Here is a 26,749-nt window from a genome sequence, read left to right as displayed (position 1 = left end):
TTACCGCTGTTTTAATTTGAATTGCCAATGTTAACATTTTTAGTCTGCACTAGAGCCTTATTTGCTATGTAGACAGACATCATAATAGGCAACAGACAGACACTTGCACGCCTTAATAACATTATTATATGGCATATATCTCTATATATATATTGCTGAACAGCATATTTATTAGGAAACTAAATTGTTCTTTATGTGAAAAGCAGTTCACATGGGCATGAAACCCGAACCAAATTCCTACTAACACCCCTGCGCCTTCTGGTGGCTTAACGATGTAGGGCAGGAATGTTCTAGAATTATCCTGAAGTAAAAATTCCCACTAACACCCCTGCGCCTCCTTGTGGATTAGAGGTGTATGGTCTAGAATTATAACTGGAAAACCAGCAATGATTAAAATGGCCGTCATGCCATGCTTTCACAGAAAATCACAGTACAGTTTACCTGCTGCAGTTTTAATATATATAGGCTTAATAGCCTATTATACAGTTACTATGCTTATATACAGTTATAACCCAGTTGTAGGATACAGTAAAATATATGCATTTAGTCAAATAATATGAGCACTGCCTGCAGTGTATTTATTTTGCAACCTTAACCAAAAATAACAGAAAACTTGGTTAAACGTGCAATAGGTTATGCCACTGATAACCTATTGCCAGCCAAAGCCTCATATATATATTATATATATATACAAAGTGTTTACACATATAATCAGTTCATACTGATATTATAGACAGTTATGCCAGCAAAAGCTTTATTATATATTATATATATATATAAAACGTGCTGTATATCACAGTACACAGTGTACATTGTTTAAAGTGCTGCGCTGCTTGAACCCATGCAGCCTTTGCTGCTGCTATGGGTATTATTCCCCCTCCCCCCCCCCCCCCCCCCCCTGCATCCCCATGTTACCTGCAGCGTACGGGGATCGGGTGCAGGGAGAGCAGGAGAGCCTGTATCTAGCGCCGGGGAGCCGACCGGAAGCTCCTTCTTTCAGCAGTACACAGTCTCCCTGTGTCTGCGGTGTTTCACTGGGAGAGTGGCCGGCGTCCTTGAGTGACGTGCGGCCGCTCTTTAGTACACAGGAGAGTGTCGGCGGCGTGCCGGGCCATCCGAGCAGTGAGAGCGGCCGGCGTCTGAGTGACGTGCGGCCGCTCTGTTTAGATGAGCGCCCGGAGAGTGCGGCATAGCGGTGCCGCATCAGAGCAGTGAGAGCGCCCGGAGAGTGCGGCATAGCGGTGCCGCATCAGAGCAGTGAGAGCGGCCGGCGTCTGAGTGACGTGCGGCCGCTCTGCTTAGTTCAGCCAAGGAGTCGGCGCTGCGTAGTGGTGGCGGGCCCTCAGAGCAGTGAGAGCGGCCGGCGTCTGAGTGACGTGCGGCCGCTCTGCGCGTATAATGTAAGGAGAACCTTTCTCATTCTAACCACTATCAGGTGGAACTTCATTGCTTCAGCGGGACCCGTCAGCGGCGTGCTCAGCGGCGGCCAGCTCCCTGTACAGTTAACACTCACACAGCAGGGCGGCAGCGTGAGCTGACCGCCCTGACCCCCTCACCATACCTTGTAGTGTCGTACTTCTGTAAGCTCCGTCCAGATTGTGACGGGGCTTCCATCCTGGCTGTGACGGGGCTTCTTACTGTAAGCACCGTCCAGTTTTCAGCTCTCCTCCTGGCTGTGACGGGCTTGTAATCTCCGTCCAGTTGCAGTAGGAGACAGTCTGCCTGTGGCTGTGAGGGTGCTCTTTGTGAGGACCGACACGCCATGCGCTGCCTTGTAGCGCCTGTGGCTGTGAGGGTGCTCTTTGTGAGGACCGACACGCCATTCGCTGCCCATGCAGCGGCACTATCCCGGACCCATGTTTTTCCAGAAACTGGGAAGGGATGTGCTAAGTGTAAAAATAAAAAGTAAAAATTTAAAAATAAAAATCCAAGTGTGGATATACCACAAGCCTTGTTCGTGCTGTGAGCACCGAAAAAACACTGAGGTCGTACACTGAGGTACTCGGGGATATGGAGGGGGGGGGAGGGTCCTAAATTTAAATATTCAGTGCCCTTGTTCGGCTACGCCCGTCCATATCCCAAGAGTACTCCAGTGACCCCTAGTGGATGATAAAGAAATGTAAGCAGAAGAATCATGATGGCGTTACAAAGTGTTATACCCTCTAGATTCCAGGTTTAAGCATAGAGCATTCGAAAATGAGATTTTATTTGTTAAAAACCAAAGCTTTGTAAGCACATGAATGTATAATAATGCTATTATGGTGTCAAAGCTACAGGTCAAAAGGTCCTGGCTAGCCTACACAAGCTTTCCATTTGTATAGAATGTGCTACAATATGCTGCCATATTCTATCCAATATCACGGCGTCATAATATATAAAATATTAGCTAAGTATATGTGGGCAATACATTAGATCAAAAAGTCAGTTGTAAGAAAAATGGATATAGATCAGGGAGAATATTACAAACCCTGTGACAGTTATGTGGCTGACTTGACAGATTCAATTGACCAGGGTATTTCAGATTTTGAGGACAGTACTTTGATATGGGTGAGTACGGGATACCAGCAGTCAGAATTCCAACAACGGCATCCTGACTGCCATAACCCAAACAGGTTGGAGCAACTAAACTAACCCTTACCCTACCTTGCTGCAGCCTAACCCTACCACTCCCTTCCCACAGCCTAACCTTAACCAGCATACTTACATTTGGTATTTCAGAGTCTGAATTTTGACAGGTTTTGGGAATTCCGGCGCCGGTGTTCTGACGGCCGGTTTCCCATCCTTCGGGATGTCAACTGCATTCCCTTTGATAGCCAGCTACTGGCATAACATAACCCAAGCATAAATTGAAGAAACCAAGGATGGTGGCAGTTAAGAGACCCTATGTCTTTTCTCCAACTATTAAATAGCTCTCCCACACAAATGAACGATTTTTCTGCATAAACACTAAAAATGAATGTTCATAGCCATTAATATTTTGTAGAATATGACACAGTGGAATCTTTACAATATCAGATGAATCCCATTCAGTTACAGTTGATGGATCATCAGAAAAAGTAATGTGCAGAATGCATGTGTGTGTCCAATAACAAATTTACTGGAAACAGAATCATTATTGGACACTGAATGCTATTGGTCTGTGTATAGTATAGTAATCTTCCAACAGCAATACACAGGCCCTAATGATGCCAGATCGCAGCCAAATTGGCCACTCATGCATGGCCAAATTCAGCGTGGATATCGAATGGTTGGCCTTCCAATTTTACGCCAATTCTTACGTGTTCAGAGGAACCCTACAAGTGCAGAATGTCAGTAAACCCGGCATATTCAGTTACAAATACTAGGTTTCTTGTTAGGTTTTAAAATTTCAGTTTTTCAATAGAATAATAAAAGTGAATGAGTACTGTGGCTAACGTTCTGGATAATGCCAATGTCCAGTATGTGTGAATGCATTCTATGTGAAAATTGAAACTTATTGGACGAAAGCCACCATTGTCCATCTTTCCTGATTGGTAATTAGTATGTCTATTACACTTGCAAGAGGATGAGGATAGAGAAGTATTACATGGAAGCTCTTACAGCTGCCTGCACTTCCTCTCTCTTTGTCACCGGTATTACCTTTGAATCTGAATCCTTCCTTTCTTTCCTGAAAAACAAATAAACAAGAAAACTTTAAAAAATAAAAAAATGCATTTACGTGATTGTAAATGAGATCCTGGATGTAATGCAATTAGAATAAATGGAGACATACCACATATGCAAGATAAACAAGCTTTCAGTGTCAGAGAATGAATTAGCCTATGGTAAAATGTTGAGTACATATATGTGAAGAGTCACTATGTGTTTATCACTACTAATATGTTCAACGGAGTATTACAGTAATATTGGGAAAGATTCTACTACCTTATCTCTGAATCATCTCCACCTTCAAGATCAGAATAATGTTCACATGTTGGGGATGTGCTCATTTCACTGTGAATAACATTTTGATTTTAGCCCATTAAAGTCAAGTACTTGTGACAGAGAGGGCTTTGCTTTTGATTATACAGAATGAGTCTCCATTATCTCCTGGTCATTTTGTAGCAGGAGAGGAACAAATCAGAAATTTATGGAGAAAAAAAAAGTCCCTATTCTTTAACTCCTTCAAGTTAATTTTTAACAGTTTAAAAAATATATATATTAAAAAAAACCTCACTATATAACAGGAGGCTTATCCATTTGGAGCAACAGGTACTGAAGGCGTGCACCACAACACTGTGGGGCCACCTCTTCACAGCTTGGCATCATTTGACGTTAACCAATTACTATTAAGAAATAATGAATCATACATTTATCTAGGGCAAATGATACAGAACCAAATTAACCAAAGGAGAGATTGTCTCACCTCCTCTCTCCTCAGGTTAATTCTGAGACCAGGAATAAGGTGGTGTGCTACCGATAATTAGATAGGTAAGTACCAGTGCCTTTGTTTTTCTAACACAGTGGTTCCCAAACTCAGGGGCAGATGTATTAAACCTGGAGAAGTGATAAAGCAGTGATAAGTGAAAGGTGATAACGCACCAGCCAATGAGGTCCTAACTGTCAATTTACATATGTGAGCTGATTGGCTGGTGTGTTATCACGTTGCACTTATCACTACTTTATCGCTTCTCCAGGCTTTATACATCTGCCCCTCAGTCCTCAAGGACCCCCAACAGTTCATGTTTTCCATGTCGCCTAGCAGGTGCATTCATTCATTACTCACAGATTTTGAAAGATCCACAGGTGTCATTATTTCACCTGTGATTCTGTAAGGAGACCTGGAAAATGTGACCTGTTGGTGGTCCTTAATAAACACATTTTGAATACCTCTGTTCTTCAAGAACCAAATTATGTCAGCACTAGAACCTCTGGTCCTCAAGTCTCCTAAACACAGCGAAAATGAACACTTGTTTACAAAATGTAACTTTATTTACAAAATGCAGATACCCTTTAAGAATGCCTTTGAAAAGATACGAAAAGTGAGTCGCCTAAAAGGAATGCAGTCGAAATGTAACTTTGCGCAAATAACGCCAGATGTATTAACAAAAGTTCACCAGGGATTGGAGTCGCATTAATACACGTTTATAAAGTAATGCCAACCACAGAGAGCAAACATTGCGAATAAAGTCACATTTCGATGAAAAAGTGTCAACTTTCAGAACCCACTGTGTGTGGGAATTCGGTTGTCAAACGGAAACTCAAGTATTGGCTATAAACAGAGCTCCACGACCAAGACATGGTCCTTCCACGAACATTGCAGCATGCTGAGCTTCTTATTTTATATCAGATTATAATATGCCTTATTGTATGTTTAAAACATACCTATCAGCTGTCCTGCTGCGATCTCCCATGTTGTGACCACTAGTCTTTGATGCATGCTCTGAACCTTCTTTGTTCTCATCTCCTGTTAAGAACAATTTATGTTTTAGTGGCATTTTTATTGGCGTCACTATACAATTACACATATTTAGGATTGCTTACCTCCTCTTTGACCTGTCCCAGGATGCCTTTCAGAATCATGAGATCTTTCTCCTCCGCTGGGTAACAAAACAAAAGGTCAGTATAGAAACTGTCCAAGGCATTAACATCCACGCTACACAGCACATGCACACCTGAGGTGGCACAAGTTACCAGTATACAGGTACACAGAAGATGTTGCTACAGCTGTACACTTACCTTTGAGAGGATTCTGAACTGAGGGAGCGAGAGGGAGGAGGTGCTGTACTACGTTTCACCCATGCATTCTCCTTAGGCGGAGGCGCAGGCATGACTTTTAATGGGACTTGGGAATCAGATTTGGGGGATTTTGAGTTCGGAGATTCCTCATCTTTTCCAAAGACTTCATTCTCCACAGACTTCTCACTTTCCCTTCTTCGTGAGACTGTGAAGAATAAAGTGACCACAACTTGTTATGATGCTATTCTTATATAAAGGTACACTGCAATAATTGCCTTATGTAATATCTGTATTGTGTTTACAATGTACTGAAGCTGTAAAGTAGAAGAGTGATATCTTCCTGGTAAATATGTCTCTTGCACTATGGCCTGAAACGCTAACCAAAGCAATGCAACAATGGCCTGATGTTGCAAACAGAAGAATAAAACTCTGACCCATATGATGTTGGTGAAGGGTCTAGTTGAAAGTATTCTCTGGGGGCTAATGAAACAAAGTATAAGGTAGCAGCTTTAAATAAGAACAGATAAGTTTGGTGAACACCTAGGGAAGAAACAGCATGACCAGGATTTGAAGACCAACAGGACGTAAGCCCTTTCCATTTCTGTTCCCGACTCCTAACCATTACTCAGGAGGATTCTACATTGTCAGATATCTTAATGTCTTCCCAATTGGAAGCCCTGAAGGAGACAGTGGACTAATCCTGGAATCCGGATGGTCTCAGACAGTCTGGTAGTCAAAAAGCTAAGTTCTTGCGGCAGACGTAAATACATGTGTGTTTATTAACAGCATTCCATGTAACACAGACTGGATGTTTTGAAAGTCTCTTTACAGGACTACCTTAGAGCTTGTCTGGTGAGCCCTAAAAGTATCGGAATCTTGAAAAGGGATAATGGCCCAACCACATAATGTGATTTTAATTACCTACCGGTAAATCCTTTTCTCGTAGTCCGTAGAGGATACTGGAGTCCATTTAGTACTATGGGGTATAGACGGGTCCACTAGGAGCCATGGGCACTTTAAGAATTTGATAGTGTGAGCCTGCTCCTCCCTCTATGCCCGAGGAGACGGACATACTTTGAGAGAAGGATAGATAATAGTGGCGAGATTCCGAACCAGCACACACAACAAAGAGGAAAGCCATGCTAACCAAACTTGAAACAGAAACAGCAATGGCTGAACCAACATTACTTAACCAAGTAACCGTGCAGGTGCAGGAAGAACGAAGCACTGGGCGGGCGCCCAGTATCCTCTATGGACTACGAGAAAAAGGTTTTACCGGTAGGTAATTAAAATCCTATTTTCTCTTACGTCCTAGAACAGTGATGGCTAACCTTGACACTCCAGCTGTTGAACTACACATCCCAGCATGCCCTGCATCAGTTTTAGCACGTCCAAATAGCAAAAATGTAGCAGGGCATGCTGGGATGTGTAGTTCAACAGCTGGAGTGTCAAGGTTAGCCATCACTGTCCTAGAGGATACTGGGGTCCATTTCGTACCATGGGGATGTACCAAAGCTCCCAAACCAGATTGGGGAGTGCGGAGGTTCCTGCAGAACTGATTGACCAAACTGAAGGTCCACAGAGGCCAAAGAATCCAACTTGTAGAACTTAGCAAACGTGTTCGAACCTGACCAAGTAGCTGCTCGCCAGAGCTGTAAAGCCAAGACACCCCGGGCAGCCGCCCAGGAAGAACCCACCGACCTAGTAGAGTGGGCCTGTGCTGATTTTGGACACTGCAAAATTGGCGTGGAATAAGCATGCTGGATGGTAAGTCTGATCCAGCGTGCAATTGACTGCTTTGAAGCAGGACACCCAATCTTATTGGGATTAGAAAGAACAAACATCGAGTCAGTCTTTCTGTGACAAGCTGTTCTTTTCACATACACCTTCAAAGCCCTCACTACATCCAAAGACCTTGAAGTAGCAGAAGTGTCGGTGACAACTGGAACCACAATAGGTTGGTTGATGTGAAATGCGGACACCACTTTAACAAGAAATTGCAGACGAGTCCCGAGCTCAGCTCTGTCCTTTTGGAAAATTAAATAGGGACTTTTGTGAAACAAAGGACCCAGCTCCGACACACGTCTTGCTGAAGCCAAGGCCAACAGTGTGACGGTTCTTCATGCAAGATATTTTACGTCCACCTCCTGTTCAAACCAGTCCGATTGGAGGAACTGCAGCACCGCATTGAGATTCCAAGGTGCCATGGGAGGCACAAAGGGACGTTGGATGTGCAGAACACCTTTCAAGAACTTCTGGACCTCAGGGAGAGAAGCCAATTGTTTTGGACAAGGCTGAAATCTGGACTTTTATGGAGCCCAGACACAGGCCCACATCCACGCCTGCAGAAAAAGCAGGAAGCGTCCCAGATGAAATTCCACTGCAGAATAATTTCTGCTCTCACACCAAGAGACTTATTTCTTCCAAATACGATGGTAATGCTTAGAGGTTACCCCCTTCCTGGCTTGGATCATAGTCCGGATAACCTTGTTAAGTATCCCTCTCCTGGCTAGAATAAGCAATTCAACTTCCATGCCGTCAAACGTAGCCGCGGTAAGTCCTAATAGACAAACAGTCCCTGTTGCAGAAGATGCTCGCAAAGAGGTAGAGGCCACAGATCTTCGAGAAGCATATCTAGGAGGTCCGCGTACCAGGCCCTTCTTGGCCAGTCTGGATCAATGAGTATTGCTTGAACCTTTTCCATTTTTGTTTTAGAATTCTTGGGATCAGAGGAAGTGGAGGAAACACGTAAACCATCTGATAGACGCATGGAGTTGTCAGGGCGTCTATCGCCACCGCCTGTGGGTCTCTCAACCTGGAACAATACCGCCTGAGCTTCTTGTTGAGACGAGAGGCCATCATGTCAATCTGTGGATATCCCCATCGACTTGTCAAGCACCTGAACACTTCCGGGTGAATGCCCCACTCCCCCGGGTGCAGGTCGTGTCTGCTGAGGAAGTCTGCTTCCCAGTTGTCCACTCCCGGAATGAATACTGCTGACAGAGCACTTACGTGATTTTTCTGCCCAGCGCAGAATCCTGACGGCTTCCGCCATTGCCACTCTGCTCCTTGTCCCGCCTTGGCGGTTTACATGAACCACAACTGTGACGTTGTCTGATTGAATCAGAACCAGTTGGTTGCGAAGAAGATTCTCCGCTTGTCGTAGGCCGTTGTATATGGCCCTTAATTCCAGTATGTTGATGTGTAGACAAGCCTCCTGGCTTGACCACAGTCCCTGAAAATGTCTTCCTTGTGTGACTGCTCCCCATTCCCCATCCTTGGAGGCTCGCGTCCATGGTCACCAGAACCCAGTCCTGAATGCCGAACCTGCGACCTTCTAGAAGGTGAGCACTCTGCAGCCACCACAGGAGAGACACACTGGCCCTGGAGGACAGGGTTATTTTCTGATGTATTTGAAGGTGGGACCCCGACCACTTGTCCAGAAGGTCCCACTGAAATGTCCTCGCATGAAACCTGCCGAAGGGGATGACCTGGTAGGCTGCCACCATTTTTCCCAGAACTCTTTTTGGTCTTAGCAGGTCTCTGACCATGTTCTGGGAGGTCCTGGGCTTTTTCCATTGGGAGAAAAACCCTCTTCTGTTCCGTGTCCAGAATCATGCCTAGGAATGATAGTCGAGTCGTTGGAATCAATTGCGACTTTGGCAGATTTAGAATCCAACCGTGCTGTTGTAGCCCTCTCAGGGAGAGCGACACGCTTTTCAGCAAGTGATCTCTCGATCTCACTTTTATCAGGAGATCGTCCAAGTACGGAATAACTGTGACTCCCTGCCTGCGCAGGAGCACCATCATCTCCGCCATCACCTTCGTGAAAATACTCGGGGTCGTGGAAAGCCCAAACGGCAACGTCTGAAACTGGTAATGACAGTCCTGTACAGCGAATCTCAGGTACTCCTGACGAGGAAGATATATGGGGACATGAAGGTATGCATCCTTTATGTCCAGTGACACCATAAAATCCCCCCCTTCCAGACTGGAGATCACTGCCCGGAGCGATTCCATCTTAAATTTGACCCTTTTCAAGTACAGGTTTAGGGTTTTCAGATTTAAAATGGGTCTGACCGAGCCATCCGGGTTCGGGACCACGACCAGGGCTGAATAGTACCCTTTTCCCTGTTGGATTAGGGAAACCGTGACAATCACTTGCTGTTGACACAGCTTTTGAATTGCAGCTAATACTACTGCCCTCTCTGGGGGAGAAGCTGGCAAGGCCGATTTGAAAAATCGGCGAGGGGGCACCTCTTCAAACTCTAGTTTGTAGCCCTGGGACACAATTTCCATCGCCCAAGGATCCACGTCTGACAGAACCCAGACCTGGCTGAAGAGTCGAAGACGTGCCCCCACCGGTGCGGACTCCGTTAGTGGAGCCCCAGCGTCATGCGGTGTATTTAGTAGAAGCCGGGGAGGACTTCTGCTCCTGGGAGCTAGCCGAAGCAGGCGTTCTTTTCCCTCTACCCTTACCTCTGGCGAGGAAGGATGAGCCCCGACCTCTTCTGGACTTATGCGACCGAAAGGACTGCATCTGATATTGTGGAGTTTTTTTTTGCTGTGGGGGAACAAAAGGCAAAAAAGTATATTTACCCGTGGTAGCTGTGGAAACCAGATCCGCGAGACCTTCCCCAAATAAAACTTCACCTTTGTAAGGTAACCTCCATATGCTTTTTTGAGTCTGCATCCCCCATCCATTGGCGGGTCCAAAGGGCTCGCCTAGCAGAAATCGCCATGGCGTTGGCTCTTGAACCTAGCAGCCCAACGTCTCTCTGAGCGTCTCCCATACATAAGACTGCGTCTTTAATGTGACCTAAGGTCAATAAAATGGTATCCCTATCTAGGGTCTCAATGTCAGCGGACAAGGTATCTGTCCAAGCTGCAACCGCGCTACATACCCATGCCGATGCTATTGCCGGTCTGAGTAAAGCCCCCGTATATGTATAAATAGATTTTAAGGTAGTCTCCTGTCTGCGATCAGCAGGATCCTTGAGGGCTGCTGTGTCGGGAGACTGTAGCGCCACCTTCTTGGACAAGTGCGTTAAAGCCTTGTCCACCCTGGGCGAGGATTCCCACCGTACCCTGTCCTGTGCAGGGAAAGGATACGCCATAAGAATCCTCTTGGGAATCTGCAGTTTTTTTGTCTGGAGTTTCCCAAGCTTTTTCAAATAACTCGTTCAGCTTATGAGATGGGGGGAAAGGTTACCTCAGGTTTCTTTTCCTTATACATGCGCATCCTCGTGTCAGGGACAGAGGGGTCATCTGTGATATGCAAAACATCTTTTATTGCAATAATCATATAATGAATACTTTTGGCCACCCTTGGGTGTAACCTTGCATCATCATAGTCGACACTGGAGTCAGAATCCGTGTCGGTATCTGTGTCTGCTATTTGGGACAGGGGACGTTTTTGAGACCCTGAAGGGCCCTGTGACAAATTTAAAGCCATGGATTGAGTGCCTGTTTTTTCCCTGGACTCTTTGTCCAACCTCTTATGCAATAAGGTCACATTTGCATTTAAAACATTACACATATCCAACCAATCGGGTGTCGGCGTTGCCGATGGAGACACCACAATCATCTGCTCCACCTCCTCCTTAGATGAGCCTTCCGCTTCAGACATGCCGACACACTCGTACCGACCCCCCCCGCCTCCCACACAGGGATATTTATCTGGAGATAGTCCCACAATAAGGCCCTTAGGAGAGACAGAGTATGCCAGCACACACCCAGCGCCAACTGACACTGGAAAACAAATTCCCAGAATATATAGCGCTTTTTTATATAATTATATATAATACATTCACTGCGCCTCACAAGTGCCCCCTTCCCCCTTTTTTTTAGCCCTGCAGGGGAGAGTCCGGGGAGCCATCGTCTCTGCGGTGCTCTGTGGAGAAAATGGCGCTGGTTAGTGCTGTGGGTTCAAGCTCCACCCCCTCCAGCGGCGGGCTTCGGTCCCGCTTAATTTTATAATACTGGCGGGGGATTTATATAATTACTGCCTCAGCAGCCTATAATACTCCTATACCAGCCGTAGAGGTTTATTTTGCTGCCCAGGGCGCACTCCCCTGCGCCCTGCAACTATCCGTGCCTGCTAGTGTGTGTTGTGTGGGAACAATGGCGCGCAGCGGCTTACCTCCGGGAAGATCTGAAGTCTTCTGTCGCCTTGAAGTCTTCTTTTCTTATACTCACACGGCTTCTATCTTCCGGCTCTGCGAGGACGACGGCGGCGCGGCTCTGGGACGAACAGCAAGGGGAGACCTGCGTTCAGACTCCCTCTGGAGCTAATAGTGTCCAGTAGCCTAAGAAGCAGAGCCTATCACTTAAGTAGGTCTGCTTCTCTCTCCTCAGTCCCACGATGCAGTGAGCCTGTTGCCAGCAGTGCTCCCTGAAACTAAAAAAACCTAACAAAATTCTTTTTTTCCAGAGAAACTCAGTAGAGCTCCCCTGTAATGCACCCAGTCTCCTCTGGGCACAGGAACTAACTGAGGTCTGGAGGAGGGGCATAGAGGGAGGAGCCAGTGCACACCCATTCTCAAGTTCTTTATAGTGCCCATGTCTCCTGCGGAGCCAGTCTATACCCCATGGTCCTTACGGAGTCCCCACCATCCTCTAGGACATAAGAGAAAGGCCGTGTTCCATCTACTCCATCCCAGGTTCCATGGCTCTGGCAATCCAGGCCGATGCCAAGGCTGGACGAGGAATAGCTGAGAATAAGCTATCTTCCGAAAATATTTTAGTTCAATCTCCTTGAGAGAAGAGGTATCCGGCATTGGGAGGTGCAACATGGGGCATCCACTGGTAGTGGGGCCTCCCACTTAGCACGTTCTTCAGGTGGACGTGTAAATAGAAGCCTTGCTTCTAGATAGCTGAAAACTGATTAGGTCATGCCACCTGTAGAAGATCCTCTAGCTAAGCAGATGAAAGTAGGTGTGTTGATTCCTTCTTTTGCTCTGCCATCCTCAATGTGGAATACAGGTCTGCCTGTTCTGACAAGCGCTGCCACATCAGTAAGAAACAGAATTCTCAGTGTACTGAAGAGTTGTCTATGTCCAAAGAGGCTAAACCACTGCCCCCCCAAGTCCGAAAGGGGCTAAGCTCATTCGCACTCAGAGACTAGGGTATAACTCTCCCGCATGGGAGGCCTGCACGGAGAAGACCCAACTGCGTCTAGCAGCTGCTGCACCATAGTGGACATATGCATTAAGACTGATTGTATCCACAGCAGTTCTGCTGTCGACAATGGGCAGCCTGCGCAGAATCGTCTGCAGGCGCAAAAGTGGACACTAACAGGGATGGTGGAACGTGGAACAGACAGGCAGTCTACCAAATGAGACGTTACCAGTGTCGGGTCACCCCAAGTGGGTACCCGAGAGGCTGACGCAGCGGAAGCGAATCCCAAATAGGAGCAGTGAAGCAACTGACACACAGGCAAGCGTAGTTCGTACCTGGGGAGAAAGAATGTTGACACAAACGGTAAGTGCGAGGCACTGTACCGGGAACTGTGTTTGAATAGCCTCAGCGAGAGGTGCCCACCCCTGGCACAAAGAAAAAAAACAGGCGGGTCTCAGCCAGGGTTATAGGAAGACTGAGGGCTGCTGGGTTAGAAATTGTAACCACTTGGTGCCTGGACTCAGGCCAATCTATGCTATACCCAGCGTTTATTCCTGTGCCCTCTAGTGGACGATTAAAAAATAAACAAAGTGAGATTCTGATATTCTAGTCACAGGTCAATTCAAGTTTGGTTACAGAACAGAAAAAGGCAAACTTGGAACTTTTGTAAATGAAACATGGTCTATAGATTAATTGCGATGACTTTTACTCACTCCTTGTTGATGATCCACTGTTGCCCGTTTGAGAAGACTCGCTTCCAGTCCTAGACCGTTCTTGGTTTTCGTCACTGCGCCAACTTGGATGTCTACAGACAATGAAAGATGATTAATAGCAGTGGTTCCCAATCCCTGTTATCACTGAATCACAAGTGTAATATGCCAATCTTGATGGCACAAAGATGAAATAGGTTGACTTAAGGCCATTTAAGCAATTCTATCAGGAATATGTAAGGATACTGTAAATAGGGGATTTTGGTATTTAAATAAATCCATTTTTCTGAATCCACTCGGGGACACTGGAGAACTAGACAGCTGGGGAGTGAAGGATGCAGAACGGAGGTAGCACAATGTAAGAGTAAAAAATAAGATTTTACTCACCGGTAAATCTAGTTCTCGTAGTCCGTAGTGGATGCTGGGACTCCGTAAGGACCATGGGGAATAGCGGCTCCGCTGGAGACTGGGCACAACTATAAAGAAAGCTTTAGGTCTAACTGGTGTGCACTGGCTCCTCCCACTATGACCCGCCTCCAGACCTCAGTTAGGATACTGTGCCCGGAAGAGCTGACACAATAAGGAAGGATTTTGAATCCCGGGTAAGACTCATACCAGCCACACCGTATAACTCGTGATACAATACCCAGTTAACAGTATGATAACAACTGAGCCTCTCAACAGATGGCTCAACAATAACCCTTTAGTTAACAATAACTATGTACAAGTATTGCAGACGATCCGCACTTGGGATGGGCGCCCAGCATCCACTACGGACTACGAGAAATAGATTTACCGGTGAGTAAAATCTTATTTTCTCTAACGTCCTAGTGGATGCTGGGACTCCGTAAGGACCATGGGGATTATACCAAAGCTCCCAAACGGGCGGGAGAGTGCGGATGACTCTGCAGCACCGAATGAGAGAACTCAAGGTCCTCCTCAGCCAGGGTATCAAATTTGTAGAATTTAGCAAACGTGTTTGCCCCTGACCAAGTAGCCGCTCGGCAAAGTTGTAAAGCCAAGACCCCTCGGGCAGCCGCCCAAGATGAGCCCACTTTCCTCGTGGAATGGGCTTTTACTGATTTAGGATGCGGCAGTCCAGCCGCAGAATGCGCCAACTGAATTGTGCTACAAATCCAGCGAGCAATAGTCTGCTTAGAAGCAGGAGCACCCAGCTTGTTGGGTGCATACAGGATAAAAAGCGAGTCAGTCTTCCTGACTCCAGCCGTCCTGGAAACAAACTTTCAAGGCCCTGACTACGTCCAGTAACTTGGAATCCTCCAAGTCCCTAGTAGCCGCAGGCACTACAATAGGTTGGTTCAAGTGAAAAGCTGATACCACCTTAGGGAGAAACTGGGGACGAGTCCTCAATTCTGCCCTATCCATATGGAAAATCAGATAAGGGCTTTTACATGACAAAGCCGCCAATTCTGACACACGCCTGGCCGAAGCCAAGGCCAATAACATGACCACTTTCCACGTGAGATTTCAGATCCACGGTTTTAAGTGGCTCAAACCAATGTGATTTTAGGAAACTCAACACCACGTTGAGATCCCAAGGTGCCACTGGAGGCACAAAAGGGGGCTGAATATGCAGCACTCCCTTTACAAATGTCTGAACTTCAGGCAGTGAAGCCAGTTCTTTCTGGAAGAAAATCGACAGAGCCGAAATCTGGACCTTAATGGAACCCAATTTTAGGCCCATAGTCACTCCTTACTGTAGGAAGTGCAGAAATCGACCCAGCTGAAATTCCTCTGTTGGGGCCTTCCTGGTCTCACGCCACGCAACATATTTCCGCCAAATACGGTGATAATGGTTTGCGGTTACTTCTTTCCTGGCTTTAATCAGCGTAGGAATGACTTCCTCCGGAATGCCTTTTTCTTTTAGGATCCGGTGTTCAACCGCCATGCCGTCAAACGCAGCCGCGGTAAGTCTTGGAACAGACAGGGCCCCTGCTGTAGCAGATCCTGTCTGAGCGGCAGAGGCCATGGGTCCTCTGATATCATTTCTTGAAGTTCTGGGTACCAAGCTCTTCTTGGCCAATCCGGAACCACGAGTATCGTTCTTACTCCTCGTCTTCTTATTATTCTCAGTACCTTTGGTATGAGAGGTAGAGGAGGGAACACATAAACCGACTGGTACACCCACGGTGTCACTAGAGCGTCCACAGCTATTGCCTGAGGGTCTCTTGACCTGGCGCAATATCTCTCTAGTTTTTTGTTTAGGCGGGACGCCATCATGTCCACCTGTGGCCTTTCCCAACGGCTTACAATCAGTTGGAAGACTTCTGGATGAAGTCCCCACTCTCCCGGGTGTAGGTCGTGTCTGCTGAGGAAGTCTGCTTCCCAGTTGTCCACTCCCGGAATGAACACTGCTGACAGTGCTAAGACGTGATTCTCCGCCCATCGGAGAATCCTTGTGGCTTCTGCCATCGCCGTCCTGCTTCTCGTGCCGCCCTGTCGGTTTACATGGGCGACCGCAGTGATGTTGTCTGACTGGATCAGTACCGGCTGGTTTTGAAGCAGTGGTTTTGCCTGACTTAGGGCATTGTAAATGGCCCTCAGTTCCAGAATATTTATGTGCAGGGAAGTCTCCTGACTTGACCATAGTCCTTGGAAGTTTCTTCCCTGTGTGACTGCCCCCCAGCCTCGAAGGCTGGCATCCGTGGTCACCAGGACCCAGTCCTGTATGCCGAATCTGCGGCCCTCTTGAAGATGAGCACTCTGCAGCCACCACAGCGGGGACACCCTTGTCCTTGGAGACAGGGTTATCAGACGATGCATCTGAAGATGCGATCCGGACCACTTGTCCAACAGGTCCCACTGAAAGGTTCTTGCATGAAACCTGCCGAATGGAATCGCTTCGTAAGAAGCTACCATTTTTCCCAGGATCCGCGTGCAGTGATGCACCGACACCTGTTTTGGTTTTAGGAGGCCTCTGACTAGAGATGACAGCTCCTTGGCCTTCTCCTCCGGGAGAAACACTTTTTTCTGTTCTGTGTCCAGAACCATCCCTAGGAACAGTAGACGTGTCGTAGGGACCAGCTGTGACTTTGGAATGTTTAGAATCCAACCGTGCTGTTGTAGCACTTCCCGAGATAGTGCTACTCCGACCAACAACTGCTCTCTGGACCTCGCCTTTATCAGGAGATCGTCCAAGTACGGGATAATTAAAACTCCTTTCTTTCGCAGGAGTATCATCATTTCGGCCATTACCTTGGTAAAGACCCTCGGAGCCGTGAATAGACCAAACGGCAACGTCTGGAATTGGTAATGACAATCCTGTACCACAAATCTGAGGTACTCCTGGTGAGGATGGTAAATGGGGACATGCAGGTAAGCATCCTTGATGTCCAGTGATACCATGTAATCCCCCTCGTCCAGGCTTGCAATAACCGCCCTGAGCGATTCCATCTTGAACTTGAATTTTTTGATATATGTGTTCAAGGATTTCAAATTTAAAATGGGTCTCACCGAACCGTCCGGTTTCGGTACCACAAACATTGTGGAATAGTAACCCCTTCCTTGTTGAAGTAGGGGTACCTTTACTATCACCTGTTGTGAATACAGCTTGTGAATTGCCTGTAACACTGCCTCCCTGTCTGAGGGAGCAGTTGGCAAGGCAGATTTGAGGAAACGGCGGGGAGGAGACGTCTCGAATTCCAGCATGTACACCCCTGAGATGCTATTTGAAAAATCCAGGGATCCACCTGTGAGCGAGCCCACTGATTGCTGAAATATTTGAGACGGGCCCCCACCGTACCTGGCTCCGCCTGTGGAGCTCCAGCGTCATGCTGTGGACTTAGAAGAAGCAGGGGAGGACTTTTGCTCCTGGGAACTGGCTGCATGCTGCAGCTTCTTTCCCTTACCTCTGCCTCTGGGCAGAAAGGACGCGCCTTTAACCCGCTTGCCCTTATTGGGCCGAAAGTACTGTACCTGATAATACGGTGCTTTCTTTGGTTGTGAGGGAACATGGGGTAAAAATGTAGACTTCCCAGCTGTCGCTGTGGAAACGAGGTCCGAGAGACCATACCCGAACAACTCCTCACCTTTATAAGGCAGAACTTCCATGTGTCTTTTGGAATCTGCATCCCCTGTCCACTGCCAAGTCCATAACCCTCTCCTGGCAGAAATGGACATTGCACTAATTTTGGATGCCAGCCGGCAAATATCCCTCTGTGCATCTCTCATGTATAAGACTGCGTCTTTTATATGCTCTACGGTTAGCAATATAGTGTCCCTATCTAGAGTATCGATATTTTCTGATAGGGAATCAGACCACGCAGCAGCAGCACTGCACATCCAGGCTGAAGCAATAGCCGGTCTCAGTATGACACCTGTGTGTGTATATATACATTTCAGGACAGCCTCCTGTTTTCTATCAGCAGATTCCTTCAGGGCGGCCGTATCCGGAGAGGGTAGTGCCACCTTCTTTGACAAGCGTGTGAGCGCTTTATCCACCCTAGGGGATGTTTCCCAGCGTGACCTATCCTCTGGCGGGAAAGGGTACGCCATTAGTAACCTCTTAGAAATTACCAGTTTTTTATCAGGGGAAGCCCACGCTTCTTCACACACTTCATTTAACTCCTCAGATGGAGGAAAGACTACTGGTAGTTTTTTCTCTCCAAACATAATACCCTTTTTTGTGGTACCGGGGGTAACATCAGAAATGTGCAACACATTTTTCATTGTCTCAATCATGTAATGTGTGGCCCTACTGGAAGTTACATTAGTCTCATCGTCGTCGACACTGGAGTCAGTATCCGTGTCGACATCTGTGTCTGCCATCTGAGGTAGCGGGCGTTTTAGAGCCCCTGATGGCTTTCGAGACGCCTGGGCAGGCACAGGCTGAGAAGCCGGCTGTCCCACGTTAGGTATGTCGTCAAACCTTTTATGCAAGGAGTCGACACTGTCGCGTAATTCCTTCCACAGCACCATCCACTCAGGTGTCGACCCCGCAGGGGGTGACATCACATTCACAGGCATCTGCTCCGCCTCCACATATGCCTCCTCATCAAACATGTCGACACAGCCGTACCGACACCGCAAACACACAGGGAATGCTCTGACAGAGGACAGGACCCCACAAAGCCCTTTGGGGAGACAGAGAGTATGCCAGCACACACCAGAGCGCTATATCACACAGGGATCCCACTATAAATGAGTGTTTTCCCTTATAGCTGCTTTTTTATATATATAATATATATGTATCTATCCTGCGCCTAAATTTAGTGCCCCCCTTCTCTTTTTTACCCTTCTGTAGTGTTCAGACTGCAGGGGAGAGCCAGGGAGCTTCCTTCCAGCGGAGCTGTGAGGGAAAAATGGCGCCAGTGTGCTGAGGGAGATGGCTCCGCCCCTTTTTCGGCTGACTTCTCCCGCTTTTTCTGAAATACTGGCAGGGGTATTTTTACATCTATATAGCCTCTAGGACTATATATGATGTAGATTTGCCAGCCAAGGTGTCATATTGCCCTCAGGGCACCCCCCCCCCCCCCCCAGCGCCCTGCACCCATCAGTGACCGAAGTGTGAGGTGTACATGAGGAGCAATGGCGCACAGCTGCAGTGCTGTGCGCTACCTTTGTGAAGACTGAAGTCTTCTGTCGCCGATTTTCCGGACCTCTTCATGCTTCTGGCTCTGTAAGGGGGACGGCGGCGCGGCTCCGGGAACGAACATCAAGGTCGGATCCTGCGGTCGATCCCTCTGGAGCTAATGGTGTCCAGTAGCCTAAGAAGCCCAAACTACCACCCGTTAGGTAGGTTCGCTTCTTCTCCCCTTAGTCCCTCGCTGCAGTGAGTCTGTTGCCAGCAGATCTCACTGTAAAATAAAAAACCTAAATATACTTTCTTCTAGGAGCTCAGGAGAGCCCCTAGTGTGCATCCAGCTCGGCCGGGCACAATATTCTAACTGAAGTCTGGAGGAGGGTCATAGTGGGAGGAGCCAGTGCACACCAGTTAGACCTAAAGCTTTCTTTATACTTGTGCCCAGTCTCCTGCGGAGCCGCTATTCCCCATGGTCCTTACGGAGTCCCAGTATCCACTTAAGACGTTAGAGAAAAATAAGATTTTACACCTACCGTTAAATCTATTTCTCGTAGTCCGTAGAGGATGCTGGGACTCCGTAAGGACCATGGGGTATAGACTGGCTCCGCAGGAGACATGGGTACTTTAAGAAAGACCGACTCTGGGTGTGCACTGGCTCCTCCCTCTATGCCCCTCCTCCAGACCTCAGTTAGAGAAACTGTGCCCAGAGGAGATGGACAGTACGAGGAAAGGATTCTAGTTAATCCAAGGGCAAGATTCATACCAGCCACACCAATCAAACCGTATAACTTGTGATAAACTACCCAGTTAACAGTATGAACAAACATAGTCCCAGTCCAAACCGATGAAACTATAACATAACCCTTATTACAGCAATAACTATATACAAGTCTTTCAGGAGAAGTCCGCACTTGGGACGGGCGCCCAGCATCCTCTACGGACTACGAGAAATAGATTTACCGGTAGGTGTAAAATCTTATTTTCTCTAACGTCCTAGAGGATGCTGGGACTCCGTAAGGACCATGGGGATTATACCAAAGCTCCCAAACGGGCGCGAGAGTGCGGATGACTCTGCAGCACCGATTGAGCAAACAGCAGGTCCTCTTCAGCCAGGGTATCAAACTTATAGAACTTTGCAAAGGTGTTTGAACCCGACCAAGTCGCTGCTCGGCACAACTGTAAAGCCGAGACCCCCTCGGGCAGCCGCCCAAGAAGAGTCCACCTTCCTAGTGGAATGGGCCTTAACCAATTTTGGTAACGGCAATCCTGCCGTAGAATGCGCCTGCTGAATCGTGTTACAGATCCAGCGAGCAATAGTCTGCTTAGAAGCCGGAGTGCCAACCTTGTTGGCTGCATACAGGACAAACAGTGCTTCTGTCTTCCTGACCCTAGCTGTTCTGGCCACATAAATCTTCAAAGCCCTGACCACATCCAAGGACTCGGAATCCTCCAAGTCACGCGTAGCCACAGGCACAACAATAGGTTGGTTCATATGAAAAGATGAGACCCCCTTAGGAAGGAACTGAGGACGAGTCCTCAATTCCGCCCTATCCACATGAAAAACCAGATAGGGGCTTTTATGCGACAAAGCTGCTAGTTCCGAAACTCGCCTTGCTGAAGCTAAGGCTAACAACATGACCACCTTCCAAGTGAGGTACTTCAACTCCAGTGTGTTGAGAGGTTCAAACCAACGTGACTTAAGGAAACTTAACACCACATTAAGGTCCCAAGGCGCCACCGGAGGCACAAACGGGGGCTGAATATGCAGTACTCCCTTTACAAAAGTCTGTACTTCAGGAAGAGAAGCCAATTCTTTTTGAAAGAAAATGGATAAGGCCGAAATTTGAACCCTTATGGACCCTAATTTTAGGCCCAAATTCACTCCAGTCTGAAGGAAGTGAAGGAGACGGCCCAAATGGAACTCCTCCGTAGGAGAATTCCTGGCCTCACACCAAGAAACATTTTCTCCATATGCGGTGATAATGTTTCTATGTCACGTCCTTCCAAGCCTTGATCAGGGTAGGAATTACCTCATCCGGAATACCTTTTTCCGCTAGAATCCGGCGTTCAACCGCCATGCCGTCAACGCAGCCGCGGTAAGTCTTGGAACAGACAGGGCCCTTGTTGCAGCAGGTCCTGCCGTAGAGGAAGAGGCCACGGATCTTCTGTGAGCAACTCCTGCAGATCTGGATACCAAGTCCTTCGTGGCCAATCCGGAGCCAGGAGGATTGCTCTCACTCCTCTTTGTCTTATTATTCTCAACACCTTGGGTATGAGAGGAAGAGGAGGAAACACAGACCGACCTGAACACCCAAGGTGTCACCAGGGCATCTACCGCTACCGCCTGAGGGTCTCTTGATCTGGCGCAATACTGCTTTAACTTTTTGTTGAGACAGGACGCCGTCATGTCTATTTGGGGCAGTTCCCACTGACCCACGACCTGTGCGAAGACTTCCTGATGAAGTCCCCACTTCTCCCGGATGCAGGTCGTGTCTGCTGAGGAAGTCCGCTTCCCAGTTGTCCACTCCCGGAATGAACACTGCTGACAGTGCGCTTACATGACCTTCCGCCCAGCGAAGAATTCTGGTGGCTTCTGCCATTGCCACCCTGCTCCTTGTGCCGCCTTGGCGGTTTACATGAGCTACTGCTGTGACATTGTCCGACTGAATCAGGACTGGCTTGTCGCGAAGCAATGCCTCCGCTTGACGTAGGGCGTTGTATATGGCCCTCAATTCCAGGACGCTGATGTGAAGACAAGTCTCTAGACTTGACCAGAGACCTTGAAAATTTCTTCCCAGTGTGACTGCTCCCCAACCTCGGAGGCTTGCGTCCGTGGTCACCAGGATCCAGTCCTGAATGCCGAACCTGCGGCCCTCTAGGAGGTGAGCACTGTGCAGCCACCACAGGAGAGATACCCTGGCTCTGGAAGATAGAACGATCCTTTGATGCATTTGTAGATGAGATCCGGACCACTTGTCCAGTAGGTCCCATTGAAAAGTCCTCGAATGGAACCTGCCGAAGGGGATGGCCTCGTAAGACGCCACCATCTTCCCCAGGACATGTGTGCAGTGATGCACTGAAACAGTCTTTGTCTTTAATAGGTTCTTGACCAGAGCCATGAGCTCCTGAGCCTTTTCCATCGGAAGAAAAAACTTTTTTTGGTCTGTGTCCAGAATCAGGCCCAAAAAGGTCAGACGCGTTGTAGGAACCAGCTGCGACTTCGGAATATTGAGAATCCAACCGTGTTGCTGTAATGTCCTCACAGACCGTGAAATGCTGTCCAGTAACTTCTCTCGAGATCTCGCCTTTATGAGGAGATCGTCCAAGTATGGGATAATTGTGACACCCTGCTTGCGCAGGGGCACCATCATCTCCGCCATTACCTTGGAAAAAATCCTTGGGGCCGTGGAATGCCCAAACGGCAACGTCTGAAATTGGTAATGACAGTCCTGTACCGCAAATCTCAGGAACGCCTGATGAGGAGGGAATATCGGAACATGAAGGTATGTATCCTTTATGTCCAGGGAAAACATCCAATCCCCCCCCTCCAGGCTGGCGATGACCGCTCTGAGCGATTCCATCTTGAACTTGAACCTTTTTAAGTACAGGTTCAGAGATTTTAAATTCAAAATGGGTCTGACTGAACCGTCCGGTTTCAGGACCACAAACAGGGTTGAGTAATACCCCTTCCCTTGTTGCAGAAGGGGAACCTTGATCACCACCTGCTGAAGACACAATTTTTGAATTGCATTTAACACGAACTCCCTCTCTGAAGGAGAAGCTGGTAGGGCCGATTTGAAAAACCGGCGAGGAGGCACCTCTTCGAATTCCAGCTTGTATCCCGGGAAACAATCTATATTGCCCAGGGATCCACCTGTGAGTGGACCCAGATGTGGCTGAAAAATCGAAGACGTGCCCCCACTTGAGCCGACTTCCCCAGGGAAGCCCCAGCGTCATGCAGTGGATTTTGCAGATGCAGGGGAGGACTTCTGCTCCTGGGAACTAGCTGTGTGCAGCTTTTTACCGCTGCCTTTACCTCTGGGAAGAAAGGACGAACCCCGTACCTTTTTGTTTTTATTGGAACAAAAGGACTGCATTTGGTAATGCGGTGCCTTCTTAGGTTGCGGGGGAACATAAGGCAAAAAATTCGATTTACCTGCTGTAGCAGTAGAGACAAGGTCCGAGAGGCCTTCACCAAACAACTCCTCCCCCTTGTAAAGCAACGACTTCATATGCCGCTTTGAGTCGACATCCCCCGTCCACTGCCGGGTCCACAAGAGTCGCCTAGCAGAAATAGACATAGCATTTATTCTGGAGCTTAGTAAACAAATGTCTCTTTGAGCATCCCTCATATATAACGCAGCATCCTTGATATGCCCTAGGGTCATTAAAATGGTATCCTTATCTAAGGTCTCAATCTACGTAGATAAGGAATCTGTCCATGCTGCGACAGCACTACAAACCCAGGCCGATGACATAGCCGGTCTAATAATAGTACCAGAATGTGTGTAAATGTACTTCATGGTAACTTCCTGCTTACGATCAGCAGGATCCTTGAGGGTAGCCATATCCTGGGATGGCAGTGCTACCTTCTTTGATAAGCGTGTCAACGCCTTGTCTACTTTAGGCGAAGATTCCCATCGTATCCTGTCCTTTTGTGGGAAGGGATACGCCATAAGAATCCTCTTGGAAACTTGTAATCTCCTGTCTGGAGATTCCCAAGCCTTTTCGCACAATTCGCTTAGCTCGTAAGAGGACGGAAAGGTGACCTCAGGTTTTTTTCTCTTTATACACGTGTACCCTCGTGTCAGGGACAGGGGGTTCCTCCGTGATATGCAAAACCTCTTTAATAGCAATAATCATGTAACGAATACCCTTAGCCCCTTTTGGCTGTAACTTTGCATCCTCATAGTCGACACTGGAATCTGAATCCGTGTCGGTATCCGTGTCAGTGATCTGGGATAATGTGTGATTTTGAGACCCGGAAGGTCCCGGTGCCACTGGGACAGGCACGGTCTAACTACCTGACTGTTCCCTAGCCTCAGCTTTGTCTAATCTCTTATGTAACAAATTTACATTAGCATTCAAGACATTCCACATATCCATCCAGTCCAGTGTCGGCGTTGCAGACGGCGACCTGACAATCATGCACTCTCCCTCCTCCTTAGGTGAGCCTTCATCGTCAAACATGTCGACACTCCACACACAGGGAATCTCTTTTCTGAAGACAGGTTCCCCTTTTAGGCCCTTTGGAGAGACAGAGAGAGAGAGTATGCCTGCACACATCCCAGCGCTATATGACCCAGGAAAAAACACAATGTTTACCCAGTAGCGCTGTTATAGTATATATGCGCGCCAATTACGTGCCCCCCCTCTACTTTAAAACCCTCTTTCATCGTGTGTCAAGCAGGGGAGAGTCCTCTCAACGGTGCTGTGGAGAAAAAATGGCGCTGGTGAGTGATGAGGGAGAAGCCCCGCCCCCTCAGCAGCGGGCTTCTGTCCTGCTCAAAATATGTAAAACATGGTAGGGGGGTCTTTAATATACATGTACAGTGCCCACCTGTACATGTATATAGTTCATTTTGCCATAGGAGAGGTTTATATTGCTGCCCAGGGCGCCCCCGCTGCGCCTTGCTCCCTTAGTGACCGGAGTATGTGAGGTGTATGGGAGCAATGGCGCACAGCTGCAGTGCTGTGAGTTACCTCAGTGAAGCTCACGAAGTCTTCTGCCGCCTTTGAAGGCTTCTTTCTTTTTTCCGGCTCTGTGAGGACGGTGGCGGCGCGGCTCCGGGATGAACGCCCAGGACGAACCTGTGTTCCAATCCCTCTGGAGCTAATGGTGTCCAGTAGCCTAAGGAGCAGGGCCTATCATTTAAGTAGGTCTGCTCCTCTCTCCTCAGTCCCTCGATGCAGGGAGTCTGTTGCCAGCAGTGCTCCCTGAAAATAAAAAACCTAACAAAGATACTTTCTTAGCAGGAGACTCGAGAGTTCCCTGCAGTGCACCCATCCTCCTCTGGGCACAGTCTCAAACTGAGGTCTGGAGGAGGGGCAGAGGGAGGAGCCAGTGCACACCCAGAGTCAAAGTCTTTCTTAAAGTGCCCATGTCTTCTGCGGAGCCCGTCTATACCCCATGGTCCTCACGGAGTCCCAGCATCCTCTAGGACGTTAGAGAAAAATTATGCACAGCTGGCTCCTCCCCCTCTGACAGCCGCTCCAAAGCCTTCTACCTGGCTGCCTGCGTCGCATCTCCGGCTACATCAGCAGTGACCTCAGCGGCTCTCTGCTGCTTAAACTAACACTGCCCGTGGGGAGATCAACACCTGCGTCTGCTAGGGGGATTTGGCCGCCTTGTTACCTGCTATGCCTGCCCAGTTACTCACTGCTCTGACTACTTGCAGATCTTCTGAGTGAGATGCTGATCCCTTCCACCGGGATCTTTGTCGCACTTATAAGTATAATTGTGGAAGCCTTCACCCTCCTTTCAGTTAGGTTGGTACAGCCCACTGAAACAATAAGAAAAAACCTCTTATGGAGCAAGAGCTCCTTTCCTGCGCTGCTACCTCCAAGCACAATTTTTCAAACTGGAGGGATTGAAAGGGGGGGAAGGGGGGAGGAGCCAGCTGTGCAGAATCTTTTTATTACTACACTGTAATACCTCCGGTCTGCATCCTTCACCCTTCACACCCCGGCTGTATAGATCTCTAGTGTCCCCTAGTGGATGATAGAGAAAACCGTATACCCAGTGAGAATATACTTTCCAGTTAATGGGTAAGCTGAACAAAACCAAATAGCAGAATGACAAAGTTCAAAGTTGAAGTGATGTTACACAAATTTACTCCACCCTTACCTTTCCCTCGGCTTCCTCTCTATCTGTCGAGGTCTATCATCATCCAAATGACGATGCTGCATTTTCTCCTGCTCTTTCTGCAGCCGTTCCTCTACCTCACGTTCCCTAGCAGCAGTGTCCACGGGTTTAGCGCCACCAAAAATGGAGGCTGCTCGAGTGGATGCTGCAGGAACTCCACTGGTTTCTTCCTCTTTGGGAGCAGTACGAGGTTTGAGGATCAACTTTGGCCTCTGGGTAGGACCTGTATTATTAAATATATACATATTTTAAAATGTGTGTACACACAAGATAACTACTACTACTGATGGAAACAATCGTTAGTCTATTCACATCCTAGCTATTGGTTTGAAACATCTCTAGTCAAAATATATTTTAGAAACTGCAGCCCCAACACTGACACTCCTGGCACTGTGATAAATATTTCTACAAATATAGATGGAAATAGATATTCACACTCTAAGAGTGCATTCATCCACCTCAGCTGCACATAAGGGTTTGGTTAGAACCCGTTAAGCTGGCAGAAAAGACAAACAGAGGAGAACTGCGCTTGTGGATGCTTGTTACTATATCACATAAAAAGGGCTACTTTGAGGAATCTAAAATATAAAACATTTTGATTTAACAATTTTTTGTTTACAACATAATTCCATGTGTTCTTTCATAGTTTTGATGTTTTCAGTTTAATCTACAATGTACAAAATAATTAAAATAAATAAAAACCATTGAATGAGAAGGTGTGTCCAAACTTTTGAGTGTGTGAGTATATAAAAATATATATTATATATATATATATATATATATATATATATATATATATATATATATATATATATA

At 47.5% G+C, this 26,749-nt stretch overlaps 1 protein-coding gene across 4 annotated transcripts in view; it reads right to left on the bottom strand.

The window, feature by feature from the left end:
- Nucleotides 1-26,749, bottom strand: part of EIF4B (eukaryotic translation initiation factor 4B) — a 161,890-nt gene that overhangs the window by 5,153 nt on the left and 129,988 nt on the right. Inside the window, exons 9-15 of one of the 4 annotated variants that reach the window (XM_063952079.1) lie at nucleotides 25,916-26,156; nucleotides 13,530-13,621; nucleotides 5,698-5,902; nucleotides 5,503-5,558; nucleotides 5,344-5,425; nucleotides 3,904-3,972; nucleotides 3,580-3,646 (exon numbers count right to left, since the gene is read on the bottom strand). In XM_063952079.1, coding sequence (XP_063808149.1) covers nucleotides 3,580-3,646; nucleotides 3,904-3,972; nucleotides 5,344-5,425; nucleotides 5,503-5,558; nucleotides 5,698-5,902; nucleotides 13,530-13,621; nucleotides 25,916-26,156 — 812 coding nt within the window. The remainder of the gene's footprint in view (nucleotides 1-3,579; nucleotides 3,647-3,903; nucleotides 3,973-5,343; nucleotides 5,426-5,502; nucleotides 5,559-5,697; nucleotides 5,903-13,529; nucleotides 13,622-25,915; nucleotides 26,157-26,749) is intronic. The other 3 variants (XM_063952080.1, XM_063952081.1, XM_063952082.1) reach the window with 3 other exon arrangements.

The sequence above is a fragment of the Pseudophryne corroboree genome, chromosome 2 (genome assembly GCF_028390025.1).
Source record: "Pseudophryne corroboree isolate aPseCor3 chromosome 2, aPseCor3.hap2, whole genome shotgun sequence".
In the NCBI taxonomy this organism is placed as follows: domain Eukaryota; kingdom Metazoa; phylum Chordata; class Amphibia; order Anura; family Myobatrachidae; genus Pseudophryne; species Pseudophryne corroboree.
Note: the sequence above shows the minus strand (reverse complement) of the source record. Positions and strands in the feature narration are given on the sequence as shown.